The sequence below is a fragment of the Bos taurus genome, chromosome 7 (assembly GCF_002263795.3).
Source record: "Bos taurus isolate L1 Dominette 01449 registration number 42190680 breed Hereford chromosome 7, ARS-UCD2.0, whole genome shotgun sequence".
In the NCBI taxonomy this organism is placed as follows: Eukaryota; Metazoa; Chordata; class Mammalia; order Artiodactyla; family Bovidae; genus Bos; species Bos taurus.
Genome location: NC_037334.1, coordinates 90,169,264 through 90,187,808, shown reverse-complemented (window position 1 = coordinate 90,187,808; position 18,545 = coordinate 90,169,264). Strand labels below are relative to the sequence as shown.

Below are 18,545 nucleotides of genomic sequence, written 5' to 3'. Positions count from 1 at the left end.
GTGTGTGCGCTCAGTCACTCGGTCATGTCCGACTCTCTGTGACCTCACGAACTATCGCCCACCAGCCTCCTCTGCCCATGGGATTTTGCCAGCAAGAACACAGGAGAGGGTGTCATTTACCACTCCAGGGGATCTTCCCGATCCAGGAATCAAACTGGCATCTCTGGCATCTCCTGCATTGGTTGGCAGATTCTTTACCACTGAGCCACCTAGAAATCACTTTGGTTTATAGTTAAGACATTATACCTGAGTTCTTTATCACATACTCTCATGGCAAAGTATTACCAGATGTTTAATATTCAATAAAAAAATAACTATTAAACAACAGTAAGAGTTAAACATGTAACATTTACCTCATCTGGAAGGGAGTAAATGGTGATATTTTTTAAAAATTCCTGGTCTCCAAAGAAAATAGTTCCTCGGACAGGAAACACATCGTGTGTAAAATCTGGACTAACAACCCATGATACATTAACATCACCAAAGGTGCCTCGATTTCTTATCACACCATAAACAGCTGTGAAATACAAATGGGTACAACACACATGATCACATATTAAACAATTTTAAAATGATGAGTAAAGAAAGTGGTCAAAGAGAAGTAAAAATAAGCCACCTTTTTAATAAAAATCAATCATTTGCTTAGCCCAGCCTCAAGGTATATATAAATTAACCCAGTCTTTCCTCTATAGCCATACAATTGATAAAATTAACGGACTCAATCTTTGCTACCACAGTCTGAGATCTTAAAAGTCACTCAGCACAGGGAACAGAATGGTGTCTAGGTACATCTATCACAAAGTCCTATAAGGGTATTTGGTAAAGACAGTCAGAGAAAGCTGCACACTCAGAAACGATTTTCTTATCCAGACAGACATGGCTCTAAAGATAAATTACGTCTCATTTCACGCCACTGCAAGAGTTCCCCAGATGTAACTCTCAGTTTCACAGCTTTTCCTATTTGACTCAACCCATTCTTTTGAATGCTTGAGTTCTACTGCATTTGGTCAATGGAAATCAAAATATAACTGTAATGTGTGTGTTAGCCACTCAATCGTATCTGACTCTTTGTGACCCCATGAACTATAGCCCACCAGGCTCCTCTGTCCATGGAATTCTTCAGGCAAGAATAATGGAGTGGGTAGCCATTCCCTTCTCCAGAGGATCTTCCCAACCCAGGGACTGAACCAGGTCTCCTGCACTGCAGACAGATTCTTTACCATCTGAGCCACCATCATCATAATACTGCATAAGAAATAAAAATTACAATCTTAAATATGATTTTTAAAACACTAATTTCTACACCATGTGTAATTTAAAGCAGCTGGACAACTAAAAATAACTATCTACTAAAGAAATAAATTTAAAAACACCAAATTTTTTCTTCAGTAAAGAGTAATGGAATATAAGGAGTAGAATACATTACCACTACAGGTATTGTCTCCTTTACTTTCATTTATCGTAACAATTAGATCATCAGAAACAAATTCTATAATCCCATGAGGATCATCATTTTTCAGAATTGTTATGTTGACAACTGTAGCACTTCCCAACTTGCTTTCCCGTTCACCGTGGCTGGTGAGGACCACCCAATAATGTTCATCCAACTAAAGTGAGCATGTCAAATTAGGAAAAATAAAAAGTTGAAATTTTCAGAGCAAATAAAAATATATATTCAAAAATATTAATACCATCAATTTTTCACAACGATGCACTCACTGAAAAAAACAAAGCTGATTTTTTTAAATTTTTAACATTTTTCCATCAATTAAGAGAGATATCAGGTATAAATATACATTATTCAAAAACGGAAAAGACAAATCACGTTACTACATTAAAATAGTAAGGAGACTGGATCTTATAATGATGTTCCAGTCATTTAAACTAATAAAATTAAATTAATTTAAAAGTTACATATGCAATGATGTACATACATAACGGAACAATATCTGGTTCTCTTAATATATTTAAAACTTAAATTTATTTTCTTTAAAAGAGTAATTTTACAGAAAAATTTCTTCAGTTTGAAACCACATCCTGAAAGTTCAGTCAATACAGATTATATAAAACAATGTTTAACATATATAAAGCTAAAAGGAGACGAAAACTCATAAGTTTCAGATTGGGCTATCATTTTATGTAAGAATGGACAATTCAAATTGGTATGACTCTTACTTTGCTTTTGAAGCTTGTTTTTTAGTTTCCAAACATAAGTATACTTCTCTTTATCTTTTCTTGCCTGCTTCCTTTCCTGTATTTCCTTGCCAACATTCAAACTATTTATGTTCATAACACAGTAGATATTATCAACTTTCCACAAAGGCACAAGAAAAAAATAAAATCCCATACCTCTGGTATCCCATCCAATCTTGACAGCAAGGTGATTACAATCTCCCTTTCCCCAGGTTTAAATTCCAGTACTCCTGTGTTGCCATAGAATTCATTGCTATCTCTTGGCTCTATTCGATAGTGTAGAAACTGCTTAACCAGTGCTCCCCTATATCGGATGATGTGGAGCTCTACAGATTCTCCTTCCTTAAAAAAAAATTTCACAAAATTCAAAAAGATACATGCACCCCAATGTTCATGGAAGCATTATTTATAACTGCTAAGATAAAAGAGCAACATAAGTGTCCATCAACAGATGAATGGTAAAGATGTGATATGTGTGTGTGTGTGTGTGTGTATGTGTGTGAATGAATACTACTCAGTCATCAAAAAGAAAGAAATTTTGCCATTTGCCAAATGGCTTCCCTGGTGGCTCGGATGGTAAAGAATCTGCCTGCAATGCAGGAGACCCAGGTTCGACCCCTGGGTTGAGAAGATCCCCTGGACAAGGGAATGGCAACCCACTCCAGTATTCTTGCCTGGAAAATCCCATGGACAGAGGAGCCTGGCAGGCTACAGGCCACGGGGTCACAAAGAGTGGGACACAACTGAGCAACCAACACACAACGTGAATGGGCATAGAGGGCATTATGCTAAGTGAAGTAAGTCAGACAGAAAGACAAATAATGTACGGTATCACGTAAACGTGGAATCTAAAAATACAACAAACTAGCGAATATAACAAAAAAGAAGCAGGCTCATATACAGAGAACTAGCGGTTACTAGTGGAGTGAGGGCAATAGAGGGGTCGGGATAGGGGGTAAAAACTACTGGCTATAAGAGAGGCTCAAGGACAAAGTGTACAGCATGGGGAATATAGACGAGATTGCGCAATAGTGTAAATGGAAAGTACTTTTTCAAAACTGCATTAAAAAAAAATAATCCCACACTCTGAATTCAGACTGAACAGGTTTGCATCACAACTTTAAGCAATTTGTGTAAGGCTCAGCTAGAAGTGCCAATGTGTCTCTTTCACACTGAAATATAGCACAGACTGCTTAGAACAGTGACTAGAACATAACAGATCCTAATTACATGTTATCTATATGATGATACCAATAATAATGATGATGACTATGTTCCTGCCAGTAAAGTACCATATAAAGGATAGGGAAAAAAGTCAACAGAAGTTCAAATCCTTTGAAATTTCTCTTCTGAGGTTGTGAGTACAGAACAGATTGAAATCTCTTTCATACTTACTTTTATAATATAGGGTCCTCTGGAAGCAGAAGAAAATTCAAAAACTCCCCCAGGATCATCATTTTCCAAAATAATTAGGTCACGGCTCGTATATCCAGATTTCAGCACTTGGTTTTCCACACTGACCCTGGAGAAAACAGTGAGGGGAAAGGTATCCACTAACTATAGACTTACTTCTGGATTTGAAGTCTTACTTACAATATTTATAACACTTTCAGATAATGGATATGAAGGTTATTAGAAGTTAAAACTTAAACTAAATTTAAGTATATTAAAATCACATAAGATCAAAACAGTGTCACTGATAACACTTATGGGAGAACTCCTCTTTCTGAATTCATTATATCTTTTATATTTGATTGAAAACAAACACTGCATATATATATTAAAAATACAGTAATTGAAAGTTTAAATATATTTTATAAAGTAGTATCAAATTTATAGACTTGTTTCCAGTTTTAGAGAAATTTAACTTGTAATACATAGTTTTAAAGTAATTTAAATAAAATTCCTTAAATTTTACATACACTTGAATTTGTTTTTTAAAAACTCATTACATAAGATTATACTAATTGAATACAAGTTGGATAACTGCTTGGACTAAAGCAAGACACATTGACCAAAAAATAAAGTTGTGATTAGATTTTAGAAATATTTCATGACCTTCAGTATGATTCTGTTCACCCTGACTTTAACCTTATGCTTTTTCTTTTATTATAAAAGAAATATTATAAATAATAAATATAAATAGATAATATTTCTTTTATAGTAAAAGAAAAAGTAGGACATCACGAAAAATGGAATGGAATGGATCTGAAATATATGATATGCTATAGCAATTCCTATACAAATCTCAAAAGAATATATTAAAACAAGATGCTTTTTTTATTTCTGGTTTTTATGTTCAATCTATAATTAAAATGATCAAAGGGACTAGAACTGTAAGGCTCTGAGGGTTTAAAAGCCAGCATACTCTGAGAATTCTCAGTCCCACAAGCTCTTCTAAACCTTTCCAAATGTCACGTTCTATTGAATCAAAAAGTACCCTGATCAAACCTCAAAATTACAATGCAGCCACAATTAATATGTAGAAAGAACAGCACACTTCCTGTGTAACAGAGAATCTGAATTAACATCCTTCCCCAGTTTTTGGAAATCTGCCAACCAATACCTAGCATACTAGTGGCCACAGAAGATATAATCAAAATAATAAGGCAGTTAGGCTTTTTCTATTATTATTATTATTTTCATAGTAAACTTGCCCATATTTCATTTAAATGAATATTTTTATTAATTAAAACTTCCTATGTCCATATAAGCTGAGACAAAAACAGGATCAGAATGAATATAAAAATCCATTCTGAGCATTAAACAAATGAACTTATTTTTAAGCTTTCTTAAAAAAAGCTACCCTTTTGGAAAAAAGGCAAAGTTTTGAAAAGTTCTTTACACAACAACAAAGAGAATGCAGGCAAGAAACTGCTTAAACGCACTCAAAAATCAATGGAAGAAATGAGCGCTCTGCTTCTGAATTCTTTGTGAAACAACCACAAGATTCATAAAAGCTGTTAAGTAAGAATGGCACAAGCAAAGGACACTAATTGTTTTCTTGGTTATACATACACTATCAGGAAAGCTAAAATTTTTAAGTTCTTCAAAATATGTAATTACATAAATCCTCAAAATTTTTATCAGCTATCTTAATAGTATTCATAATTTAAAACTAACACACACACACACAAAACCTTCAGCTAAGCTTATCATTAGAAGATAAATGGACACACAAAGCATGTACAAGCAGGTGGACAAGCGAACTTTCCCAGGGCTGGCAGTCATGCAGAACCGAAGCCTTGTCCAAAACACTGGCATGCAAAAACAAAATGTTGAATCACCGCAAACCAGACATTCTTCGGTACACTTACCCAAAGAACACGACAAACCTTTCGGTTTCTACCCTGTCAACCAACACAGAAGACAGTGTGTGTGGGGCAGGGGAGAGGGGGAAGGGAGACAGTATTTGCCAAAACTTCACTAATGCTGCTAGAAATGGGAATGGCAGGGTAAAAATAAAGCTCAAGAAAGCCTTTCTTTTCTGCCCCTGCCCCCGCCCCCCCCCCGCACGAGCTGGTCATATTCACTTGAAGGGAACTCCGCACACTGGGTTCTTTGCTATTCACAAATGCCAGCAAGAGGTTCGGCAGTTCCCACTTAGGGAAGATGACCCCACGGCCAGCCAGCATGTCAAGACCCATTGAAGACATTCCTTTCCAGGCCCGCTCCAAGGCGCTAGAGCCTGCCAAGCACTGTGCGTGCTCACAAAACCCCAGCAGCTGAGCAAATTTCATTCAGCCTGACTTATAATTACTTAGTAGTTTTAATTAGGTTTCAAAAAAAAATAATAAAAAACCCACAGCCTCAGATCTGAAGCCAGTTATTCTTGGAAAGAATAAAAAGTCTTATCAGCAGAGAAATATATACCTTTCATCGGTTGCACAGGAATATACTTAAGAAAGCAAAAGATATCACTGTATCTTCTAATTATGACAAATATTACTTAAATATAACTTTCTATCAGGAAATATAAACACTTTTTCAGGTTTCCAATGTGCTGCATTTTTAAACAGCCTTGAGAAACATGTCAGAGTATATAGTCCCTAGTGTTTCACTTTTCAAGTCAAATAATACCATAAATAAGGAGTTATATATTCTACATATGTCTCAAATTTTCCTGAAATTAACTGGCATAATAAAGTTGTTTCTGATCTGGAGAGAACTTAAAAATATTTTTAATTAGTATGGTATTAAAAGCATCATAAATCATTCAGTACTAGGGCAACTTTTATCTCTATTTAACAGAAATATACCAAATTTCCATTTGAATTTTACATTAAAAGAAAATCACAAATGATATCAGAATAAAGTGTTTTCTTGCAATATTTTCTACAAAAGTTTTTTTTTTTTAATTGAAGTACTGCATATAAATGATAAAAAATTCAAATAGTTCAAAAGAGTATATTTCTTGCAATATTTTACTGTAACTTACTATAATCACACTAGCATTCATTCATTCTTTTAGTTTTGTTAAAAATTTGCAAAATTGAGATGGAGGTTTTGACAAAATACCTTATTTTAACTGTGGATTTGATTGTCACATTTATTTTAATATGTCTTAGAATACTGATTTGTAATTTGCTCACGCACATGTAGATAATACAAGTATGTGCTAGTTACTAATTGAGCTAAAAAAATTTAGTATGAATTTGAAGTAATTTATTCCAGTTGAAAGAGGAATCAATAACTTCTGAAATTCTCTACCCTGTGGTTTATACTTTCTTGCATACTACTTTAACCCACAGGAAAGAGAGAGAGAAAAAAATACTTTAAAATTATATTTAGTTAATTTCAAAGATTTATATAAGGTTAAAAATGACTATTTTGAAAGAATATGAAGAGTAGTCACTTATGAACTTGCTACACATTTAGTTCAGAGTTGAAACTCTCAAATGAATTAACAAAGTCTCTACAGATTATTGCCGCTTTGGTTTATAACTGCTGTTCATTTTTCTTTAGTTTCTTTTTAAGACAGGCCATTGATTTAATAAGCACTCAAATCTAACTTAAACAAAAAAAGGATATAAGTGAAAAAATAATAATTTTCAGTTTACATTTCATTACATTTCACTAATTTTTTATCATATGAAATATCTTTCCAAAACATTTAATGTAAAATATTTATTAAAACTGTAAGTATTTAGACTCTGTGTGTGTGTGTCTCTATGTATATGCATGCACACAGTATTTGGTTTTTGCTTTTTTGGGTTTCTTTGTTTGCCTATTTTGCTGTTGTTTTAATTTTTATTTTAAAAAAAGAAACAACGTGGTTATGAAAGCAAACAAAATGAACAGCAGACATTCAACAGATTAGTTCCCTATATTCTGAATTTTTTCCTTTCATATAAAAATAAAAACTACTCATAAGGTTTATTAAATGTGTTTGTATTTATATAATACTATAAGAGTCTGAAAGCAAAATGTGGAGAGGATCAGGGGTTACATAAAATGATTATTACTACTTCAGTTCAGTTCAGTTCAGTCGCTCAGTCGTGTCTGACTCTTTGCGACCCCATGAATCGCAGCACACCAAAGTCCTGATTAAAATAGTGCAAAATAACACCTATTGAATCACTGAATTCATCTATGAATTTTATTGTTTCTAAAACGAAAATTTTGCAAAGTCCTCAAATCACACATTAGCCTTAATATGTATCAACTTTAATTTAGAGATCTATGGTAGATAAGCTGGTTTTAATTTTAACTCAATTAAAACCACTTAAGCAAAATATTTTTTTATTTTTGGAATTTCATGAATTACTGAAAAATTCTCTTTGAGAGATCCTGATATTTCCCTGATCTAAATCACTTACTTGAGAAATGTTAAGTAAATCCTCACTATTACTTAAAAATACCCCTTAAATGTGTATTATTTTTTTATTCTTTGGAAAAAAAGTATTATTTAATATTTAAATTCCATATAAAAAAGAGAATTTCATTATATGAATATTAACACTTTCTTTTTACTCACTCAAAAGTTTTAATCCTACTTGATAAAAATGAAGCCAGCAGAGCTATTTGCCTAACCTAACATTTTGCATTTATTGCTGCCTATTTTTTGAATATAGCAACATATTAGCTATGCTTAAGATGTACCTAATACCTTAAATTCTCAATGTAATGTTTCTTCACAAAAATATCAGCATAACAGTTCACTATATCATAATATTTATGATCTAACCAAAAGCCATCATAAAACAGCAGTAAAGTCAGGTCAGCAGAGCATTATCTACTTAATTTTTTCTTTTTACTTTACATGGAAAAAGAATTATTCTCCATAATTTACCTGAAGAAAAGAAATAAAATTATTTCAGAGAACATGAACATATACATGTCACTGAACGCTACCTCAATGCGCTATTACCTGTCTACAGAAAGTGTTACTGTCTCATTCATTTCTGGTATGTCATCAGCTTTGACAGTAATGTTGATTGTTGTGTCACTCTGCCCAGATAAAAACACAACAGAGCCATTAAAGGGTCCTATATCGTCCAGGGTCACTGCTTTTGAATTAAAGCCAGAGGGCTTCAAACTCCAGTAGACAGTAGCCTGGCCGTCAGTTCCATCCCGATGTAAGGGAATGCATACCTTATAAAGAGAAAAAAACAGAACAAGTTCTTCTGAAATACATGCTCACAAACTACCTAAGCTTTTCAGTCAGTATAGACACACGCTAAATGAATGTTTAGGCACTCTGCATAGAGAAGCGAACAATTAAAATGCTATTAAAAGCACAACTGAACAAGCTTCTTTCTACACATGACAATTATAAGATTTAATTACTTCATATTAGTTTTTGCTAGTCAAATTCATCTACTAAATTTCCCCCACCCAACAATATGCCTACCCTGAGATTTGTCTTAACAAAAAGACTTCATTTTAAGAGCCAAAGAACCGTGAAAAACATAGAACAATTTAGTTAAAGAGTAAATCTCCATCAGAGAATCTCTGAAAAGAGAATTAATATCACAATACAAACTGAAAAATAAGCTTTTGCGAATAAATCTGGGAAGTACACAGTTACATCAAATGCATCCTAAAGTCATAGAGGGAAAATAAGAAAATAATAATACAAGTAAAAATAAGAAATGCTTCTAACCAAACAAATGCTGATACTCAAATCAGGGCTCTGAGTTTCCATGGGCAAGTTACTTAACCTTTCTGACCTCAATTTCCACATGTGAAATGAAGCTAGAGGTTCCCTATTTTGCAAGTTCCTGGTGAAGAGTAAAGTGTCTCTCCATAGCATGAACTAAATAAATGGAAACGATTATAATAATTCTGAAACAAATTGTATTTGGTAGTGTCATTTGAGTACAGCACACTTTCAAAATGTCTAAGAAAAGGATCATAATAAAGTTTTTTCAAGCAAAGAATATAAACAAATATTTAACAGTAGGTATGCAATTATTTTTAAGCGCCTAAAAAAGGTGTCCTCTGAGCTTTGCCCTTTAACATAGGCCATCTTGAAAAACATGGAAGATATTTTCCTCACTAACCATTCTCCTAATTTGGCTAGCAACCGTCAAGGCTGGATACTAGCAAGAAAGTAAGATTCTTAGAAAAGATTGGAAAAAAAAAGAAGCAGCAAGAAAGGGCTGGGCCCTTGAATCACCCCAAGGGAGTGGGCATGGCCAGGCTGCAAATAGGACAAACAAAGGGAAATTCTCACTTCTTCTGCTGTTTCCCAGGAGAAGAATACAGGTTCAGGGAGACCAACACTTTCCCTAGAAGCTCATTTCCCTCCAGGGAAAAATATGGAATGGTACATGTAGAGCTTTGTAAGATAGATGAGTAAGAACAAACCATTCTTTCAGAATGCTGAATTCAAACTGAATGCTTTTGAGGTTTTAGAAGAAAACAGTGTATTATGAAAAATACAAAAAATCAAAACCATCTTGAAAAACTGAGCTTCTCTGCCAATTCACAGAATCAAATACACAAACAAAAGAAGTTGTGGTCACCGTATTTTGACATGAGGCTTTGGTAACAAAAACAACTCTATACACATTCCTAACCTGAACCACAAATCAGTTTAAATCAAATCTAAGTGTGAGGGAACTTGAGAGGGTTTTAGGGACAGACTGTGGCTCAGGGAATGGCATGGTCAAAGGTCAGAGTGGTCTCTAGACAGATGGCAGGAAAATTCAACCAGGTGGCAGGCAGGGAGAGGTGCCATATGCGTGAACATGCTAGTGTGTGTGTGTGTATCCAGAAATATTCATATATATAAATTATATATATATATATTATATATATATATATATATAATTCCTAAGATTTTATATCCCCTACTTTATCACCACGACTTTCACCACCAAACATAGGACACCACCCCAATCCTGCCCAAGGCAAGTATGAGGAGTGCTTGGAAATGGAAAAAGTCAAGGATTCTTGTGGTACATGTGATTTGGCTAATTTAAAAAAAAAAAATTGTGTTGGGCTATTACTTTATCAAATGTCACAAGCACTAGCTGAAAACAGCCTCATCATACTATCCTTCTTTTCCTGTAAGCAATTAATTCTAATTTTATTCTATCAAATATGGAAAAACATGAAAAAAATCACACATTCATCAATTACTTTATGTCAAATTACAAACTGAAGGCTTGCTATAAACGGTGAAGTTTTTCAAGATCTGTTAACTCTATATTAACCTGACTCCCCCTCAAAAAAAAGTCTCTATCTCAAACTCAATATGCCCCATCAATAAGAAAAAGTCTACTTACCACTTCAGCAGCAAAATCTTCTGGCTCATGCAAAATGATTGGAAGATTGCTAATAAAGCCAATTTCTCCATTTGCAATGTCTGGAGTAACCACCAAAGAAATATTTTGGATTTCCCCAAATCTAGGACTTATAGGTGGGATTGGGGGAACTATATTCACCAACTCCACAGCTTCCAACTGTAATAAACAGATAGAAAAACACCATACAAAATGAAAAGAAAAGAAATTTTTAAGAAAAATTTTAAAGTCTCAATTGAATGAAAAGACAAACATGGGTAGAGGCCACCAATAATCTGGCAACTTCCATCTCCTTCATTCATTATCCTGACTCAACCTCCTGCACTGGCCTCTTAACCTCTTCCTGCTTCTCAATTATGATTATTCCCAGGGTTCTTCCTGAGACCTTTATCTTAAAACTCCACTCCCTAAAAACCTCTGGATCTCTCCTTCAAAATTCCAGATCTTTATAACTGCCACTGAATATGACATAAATGTTGCAGACACCTTACAGGATAGAATGTGCACAAAAGAAACCACCATCTCTGCTCCATGTTACACGGTTTTCCCCAGTACCGCCATCCACTTTTCTTCCTTGCTGCCTGTACCCACCTACCCTGATTTAAAGCCAAACATCAGCGAGTTGCCCACACCTGCCTCCTCCCTTCCACTGAACCACATCTCCAATCAAATCATTCACTCCTCCTCTCTGCCAGAGAAAACTCACTATCAGAAGACCATTCACAACTCCAAATGTGACTTATATGTCTTTATGTTTAAAGAAATGCATCATGTGTCCCTGTGATTAATGAACTTGACCGTCACTGTAACTTTCAAAGTTTTTCCTCATGTAAAATTGCCTCTAACCATCTCAAAAATCAAAATGCGCTCGCTTTTAAAAACTAGTTAAATATCCCTCTCCCCTAGGAAAATTTCCTTGGATTCTCCAGCCCTCTTTCTTCTATCTCTTCCTCGACTTCTACTACTACCCTCACTAAACTGAGAAATTCACTTTAAATTTCACATATTGCTTGCTTATCATCATTTCCCATGTTCCAGACTTTTACTTCCCAACAGGACTACAGAACTTTTGTGGATCTGTGTCCTTCTCAATATTTTCCTGAAACATGACATAGACCTGTAAGTGCAGCAGCTACACAATAAATGTGTTGATTTACCCCTACAACACAAAATGAACTCTCTACGAATCCTGATACATCAAAATCTTCAACTTTCGAAAACCCGACTTATCAATCCTCACAGTGTTCACGTGACTGCAGGAATAGACAGTCATTATAGGACTGCAAAAAGCATAGAGATTTTAAGTTAAAAAGCAACTGTAAACTTAGTGGAGCAGTATGGATCTCTCCCTCTCCAGAGCCCTCTGTTAGGCTTTAATGTGGATACGAAGCCACTACGTAACCAGCAGTAGACACTGGTGATTGAAATTGGTTTTCCCCTGGTGGACAAGGACTAAACTGATCCTGCACATATGCTCACATTTTCTGATGAACAGTGCTACGTTTATAAGGGCAAAAGTAAATGCTTTTTAAATGTAACACACTTTGCTTTGAAAATCATATACAGGAGAAGAATACCCAAAGTCCCATAATTGGTAAATATTCACTTCACTTGAGTAAAAGAAAAAAAAAAAAAGAAATCAAACTAATTTTGCCAAATATTGGTATGTAGACTGAATCAAGTAAAATAAAACATTCAGTTCTTCGAAATACTGCATTTACTTAATAAAATAAATGAAATGTGGAAATAGTTAAAACCACATAACTGTTATTCTTCTACAGAAAAATAATATACATATATATGTATTTATCTTTAAAGATAGCACAAAAATTTAAAAATAAAAATATATATTTGACTGGCATATAAAGTGCACACTGGTTAGAGGCAAAGACTAAAAACACAATGGTCCTGTGTGAGTCAGAACGTGTTTGTGAATGAACACTCTCATCCCTATATATTCACAGAGTCAAACTGATAACACTGTTGAAAACATCAAGGGGGAAAAAAACCAACATATTTTACTTCGAAACTTCTCAAAAAGGAGAAAACTCATATTCTACTTAAATTTATCAAAACAGTTACAGAACTAATTCTAAACATAGTATTTTTAAAAACTAAGAAGAAAGAAGATATAGAAGGCCATGAAATGAACTGATCAAAAGCAAAAATGCTAATTTTCCATGGCTTACTTCCTAGTCTCCAAGCCTTTTTTGTCTGGGTTCCTTAAGCATCTGCTAAATCAGACTACTCCATTCATAGTTGTTCTTTGCTTTCAGACAGTTTGCAAGGGGGACAGCACATTAGTAACCCCATGCCTGCCAAAAGCTGTATCCCAGACTAATGTATTTAGCTGAGAGGGTCACTAAAGAATAAGAAGCTCATGTCTCTGATTCTCCTTTCTTCAGTTTCATTCAGATTTCCATGCAGTCTGATGCCTCCTATTCTAAAGTTGCTCATCCATTATGTACTATACAAACTACACAACCTTTTACTTCCAAGCAGCCTTCCAGAGCCAACAGCTGTTCTGAACCTTAAGGAACTGTGTTAGTGACTAATAATTCCCTTTCTTCCTAAAGTGTTAAAATGACCGTCTGCACTATAAGACCTTTCTTATTCAACTGAATATAGAAATAGATAAAAATTGAGTCTGGAATTAGTACAACAGATTTCTAACCCACAATCACCAAAATTCTGATATTCTTCAAGTTTCTCCTTACTTTTCGAGTATTATCAAAAATAAACTCTGTCATGTTCATATTTCCTCTTTGGTCGCTCAGTCATGTCTGACTCTTTGCAACCTCATGGACTGCAGCATGCCAGGCCTCCCTGTCCTTCACTATCTCCCAGAGCTTGCTCAAAATCATGTCTACTGAGTCAGTGATGCCATCCAACCATCTCGTCCTCTGTCACCTCCTTCTCCTCCTGCCCTCAATCTTTCCCAGCATCCAGGTCTTTTCTAATGAGTCAGTTCTTCACATCAGGTGGCCAAAGTACTGGAGTTTCAGCTTAAGCATCAGTCCTTCCAACAAATATTCAGGACTGATTTCCTTGAGGATTGACTGGTTTGATCTCCTTGCAGTCCAAGAGACTCTCAAGAGTCTTCTCCAACACCACAGTTCAGAAGCATCAATTCTTTGGCACTCAGCCTTCTTTATGGTCCAACTCTCACATCCATACATCACTATTGGAAGAATAATAGCTTTGACCTTTGTCAACAAAGTAATGTCTCTGCTTTGTAATACACTGTCTAGGTTTGTCATAGCTTTTCTTCCAAGGCGCAAGCATCTTTTAACTTTATGGCTGCAGTCACCATCTGCAGTGATTTTGGAGCCCAAGAAAATAAAGTCTGTCACTGTTTCCATTGTTTCCCCATCTATTTGCCATGAAGTGATGGGTCCAGATGCTATGATCTTCGTTTTTTGAATGCTGAGTTTTAAGCCAGCTTTTTCACTGGTCATGTTCATATAGAAGGCTGAAATAAAATCACTAGAGTAATTCTGACCAGTTGAAGATTTTTAATAGAGTTTTGTTTATATAGGGATTCTGCAGCCACGTGGATAGAGATATTGGATGTCTTCAGAGGCTAAAAGTTCAATATAAAGGTTACTAACACTGGCATAAATATAGGGTGTCTCTTGTTCTTCAGTCGCTTAGTCACATCCAACTCTTTGGAACCCCATGGACTGCAACAAGCCAGGCTTCCTGTGCTTCACTATCTCCCGGAGTTTGCTCAAACTCATGTCCGTTGAGTCAGTGATGCCATCCAACCATCTCATCCTCTGTCACCCTCTTCTTCTCCTGCCCTCAACCCTTCCTAGCCACAGTAAAAACTGGTTTTGAGGCAGCGTAAGAAAACAAATCAGAAATGGAAAACAGAAAAGTTCTCTACAATTCAAAATCAATACACTGCATCATCAATTCTCAATCTCGGGTCACGTCAATCAATCAATCAATTCTTGGGTCACGTCACTGCAACTACTATAGGAATTCCAGGGCTCCATGAAAGCAAAATCAACTGTGTAAAATCCTGCCTTCATTTCACTTGTTTTAGTAATTTCTTTCTCATATGAGTTTTGACCTAGCCAAGATTGGAGACAAAGGGAGAACTGAATACTGAGATTCTAGGGACCAAAAAACCTTAAACATACATGCTATGAATTGAATGCTTGTATCCCCACCCCTAGAATTCATACGTTGAAACCCTTATGCCCAATATGATGGTATTTGAAGATGGGACCTTTGGGAGGCAGCCAGATTGTAAGAGTAGAACCCTCATGATGAGGTTTGTGCCCTTATAAGGAGAAACACCAAAGAATCTGGATCCTGTCTCTCTGCACCACGTGAGCACTCAGCAAAAAGAAATCATTTCTGCACACCAGGAAGGGGATTCTCCCCAAGAGTCTGATCTCACACCTCCCAGCCTCCAGAAGTGAGCAGAGTAAATGCCTGATGTTTAAGCCACGACCCAGTCTGTGGCAATCTTTACAACAGCCTGAACTGACCAAGACAATGTCTACTAATGAGAATGCTCTGAATCCAAAGGACGCCAACAGCAGAGAAGGCAAAGGAGTGCCCCTGGTGGTCTAGTGGATAAAAATCCGCCTGTCAGTGCAGAGGATACGGATTCAATCCCTGGTCTGGGAAGATCTCACATGGCATGGGGCAACTAAGCCCGTGTGCCACAACTATTGAGCCTGTGCTGTAGAGCCAAGGAACCGCAACTACGGAAGCCGGTGAGCCTGTGCTCAGTAACAGGAGAAGCCACCACGAGAAGCCCGTGCACCGCAGATACAGAGTAGCCCCCGGCCACCGCAACTAGAGAAAGCCCACGGAAGGTGAAAGCGAAGTCGCTCGGTCGTGTCCGACTGTTTGCGACCCCCATGGACTGTAGCCTACCAAGCTCCTCCGTCCGTGGGATTTTCCAGGCAAGAGAACTGGAGTGGGTTGCCATTTCCTTCTCTAGGGGATATTCCCAACCCAGGGATCGAACCCGGGTCTCCCGCATCATAGGCAGACACTTTTACCACCTAAGCCACCAGGGAAAGCCCATGCACAGCTACAAAAACCCAGCGCAGTCATAAATAAATAAAGTTACGACATGTTTTTCAGAAGGCCAAACCTAAAGCTTTTTAAAATTTTCTAAGTATACCTCTAAATGTGCTCTGGCAGCAGTATTCTCGGAGAAGACAATGGCACCCCACGCCAGTACTCTTGCCTGGAAAATCCCATGGGCGGAGGAGCCTGGTGGGTCGCTAAGAGTTGGACATGACTGAGCGACTTCACTTTCACTTTTCACTTTCACACATTGGAGAAGGAAATGGCAACCCACTCCAGTGTTCTTGCCTGGAGAATCCCAGGGATGGGGGAGCCTGGTGGGCTGCCGTCTATGGGGTCACACAGAGACACGATTGAAGTGACTTAGCAGCAGCAGCAGCGGTATTCTAATTGCCTTAACTTCTTGCTCAACAGGGCCAGGACCATGGGCTTGACCACTTGCTCAATTTCTCTTCAGGGATTCAGATCCACCACTGTCTGGCCATTCATCTCACAAGAGCATTCCCCCAGTGGCAGGGGGAACAGAAACAACTGTGAGTGATACCATGTGCTGTTCACCCATCATCCCAAGAAGAGAAATTCAAGAGTCCTCTAAAAAGTGGGTTATCCTCATAGACAGAAGGGTGCCTCATATAATAATTTACTCATTATGAGGAGACACAACAGAATAACAGAAATAACAATAAAGATGAAATACAGATCTCCCACCACTAGGGACAAAGCCTTGGGATACTGACAAAAGGTCTCCCTGTACATATCACAAAAAGTCATCCCTACATACTGACAAATCATATACCCCTTAACAGAGCACTCACTAGACACCTCCACTGCTGCTGCTAAGTCACTTCAGTTGTGTCCAACTCTGTGCGACCCCATAGACGGCAGCCCACCAGGCTCCCCCGTGCCTGGGATTCTCCAGGCAAGAACACTGGAGTGGGTTGCCATTTCCTTCTCCAATGCATGAAAGTGAAAACTGAAAGTGAAATCGCTCAGTCATGTCTGACTCTTCGTGACCCCATGGACTGCAGCCTACCAGGCTCCTCTGTCCATAGGATTTTCCAGGCAAGAGTACTGGAGTGGGGTGCCATTGCCTTCTCCAAGACACCTTCACTAGGAGTCCTCAATTAATGCACAAACCATACAAGCACGAGAAGTAGACCAGCTCAAAAAAAAAAAAAAAGACAAAAAAAATCTTCAGAATAAAATGGCCCAACCCATCAACTGCTAAGCAAGTTATGACACAGCCATGAGAAATTCAAAATGCCAAGAAGATTTTTTTTTTAAAGTTTTCAGAGATAAAGAGCAAGTTAATCTAAAGGCAAATGATTCCTTCTCCTCAAACTTCTCATTAGCTACTCTGGAAGCTAAAAGAGAATACCTTTCAAGTTCTTAAGAAGAAATTATTTTAATCTAGAAATTCCTATAAGCCAGGAATCAATGTATGAAGTTTCACTGAGCTCAAAGGTTCAAGAAGTTTACCTGGCACATACGTTTTCTGCTCATGTATTTGAGGATACATATGTTACAACAAAACTAAAACACAATCCAAGAAATAAGACACAAGAAATCAAGAAAATTAAGGAGTTAGTAAAACAGTCACAAGCACCACGTGAAAAGCAAGTTGGAGAAAGCAGCTGGCACAGCTAAATTCAGCATTCAACACAAGTAAGACAGCTTAGAAGGACTGATACTGAAAACCCAATACTTTGGCCACGTGATGTGAAGAGCCAACTCATTCGAAAAGACCCTGATGCTGGGAAAGACTGAGGGCAGGCGGAGAAGGGGGCAACAGAGGATGAGATGGTTGGATGGCATCATCAACTCAATGGACGTGAATTTGAGCAAACTCCAGGAGATAGTGAAGGACAGGGAAGCCTGGCCTGCTGCAGTCCATGGGGTCACAAAGAACTGGATACAGTTTATCGACTGCACAAAAAAGACAGCTGGATGGAAGAACTAATTTGGTAAGAATGGCATATAAAAGGGGGCAGTCAGAAACTCCAGAGAAAGCAATAATAAACTATAAAACAAAGCTAGGGAAAAATATGAAACAAACTTAAATATCCCATGGTTCAAAGAAACTGACAAAATATGAGATTTCATTTCATATATACTTCAGTTAGCAAAATGTATGATAACAGATTATACATTCCTTCCTTATTGCTCTATTCATACTATCTGATTCTGCTTGAAATTTAGAAATTTAGTTACATAATCAAAATTTGATAAGCACCCTTTATTACTTTCTAATTTTCAAAATCAATCAATAGCAACCATATGGAAAATACAACTATAGTATTGTGAGTACAGATATATCAAACTTGGCAATAAAAACAGTGCTTTGGTTTGGACTTCCCCAGCGGTCCAGCAGTTAAGACCACACTTCCACTGCAGGCAGCATGGGTCTGATCCATGGTCAGGGAACTAAGATTCCGCATGCCAAGCCATATGGCTAAAAAACTTAAATTAAAAAAATGTTTAAATAATGCTTTGGTTAATAAAAGTTAAGAAATAAAAGAAATAAGATATAAAAATGTTATGAGA

The 18,545-nt window shown here is 36.7% G+C and overlaps 1 protein-coding gene and 1 non-coding gene across 2 annotated transcripts in view; both read right to left on the bottom strand.

The window, feature by feature from the left end:
• ADGRV1 (adhesion G protein-coupled receptor V1) overlaps positions 1-18,545 on the bottom strand; it is a 541,233-nt gene that overhangs the window by 480,321 nt on the left and 42,367 nt on the right. Inside the window, exons 10-15 of the mRNA XM_010807603.4 lie at positions 10,929-11,105; positions 8,564-8,787; positions 3,589-3,715; positions 2,350-2,535; positions 1,427-1,607; positions 354-517 (exon numbers count right to left, since the gene is read on the bottom strand). Of these exons, the coding sequence (XP_010805905.2) occupies positions 354-517; positions 1,427-1,607; positions 2,350-2,535; positions 3,589-3,715; positions 8,564-8,787; positions 10,929-11,105 (1,059 nt within the window). The remainder of the gene's footprint in view (positions 1-353; positions 518-1,426; positions 1,608-2,349; positions 2,536-3,588; positions 3,716-8,563; positions 8,788-10,928; positions 11,106-18,545) is intronic.
• Positions 15,916-15,988, bottom strand: TRNAH-AUG (transfer RNA histidin (anticodon AUG)). Its single transcript has one exon. It is a non-coding gene; the product is annotated as a tRNA-His (tRNA).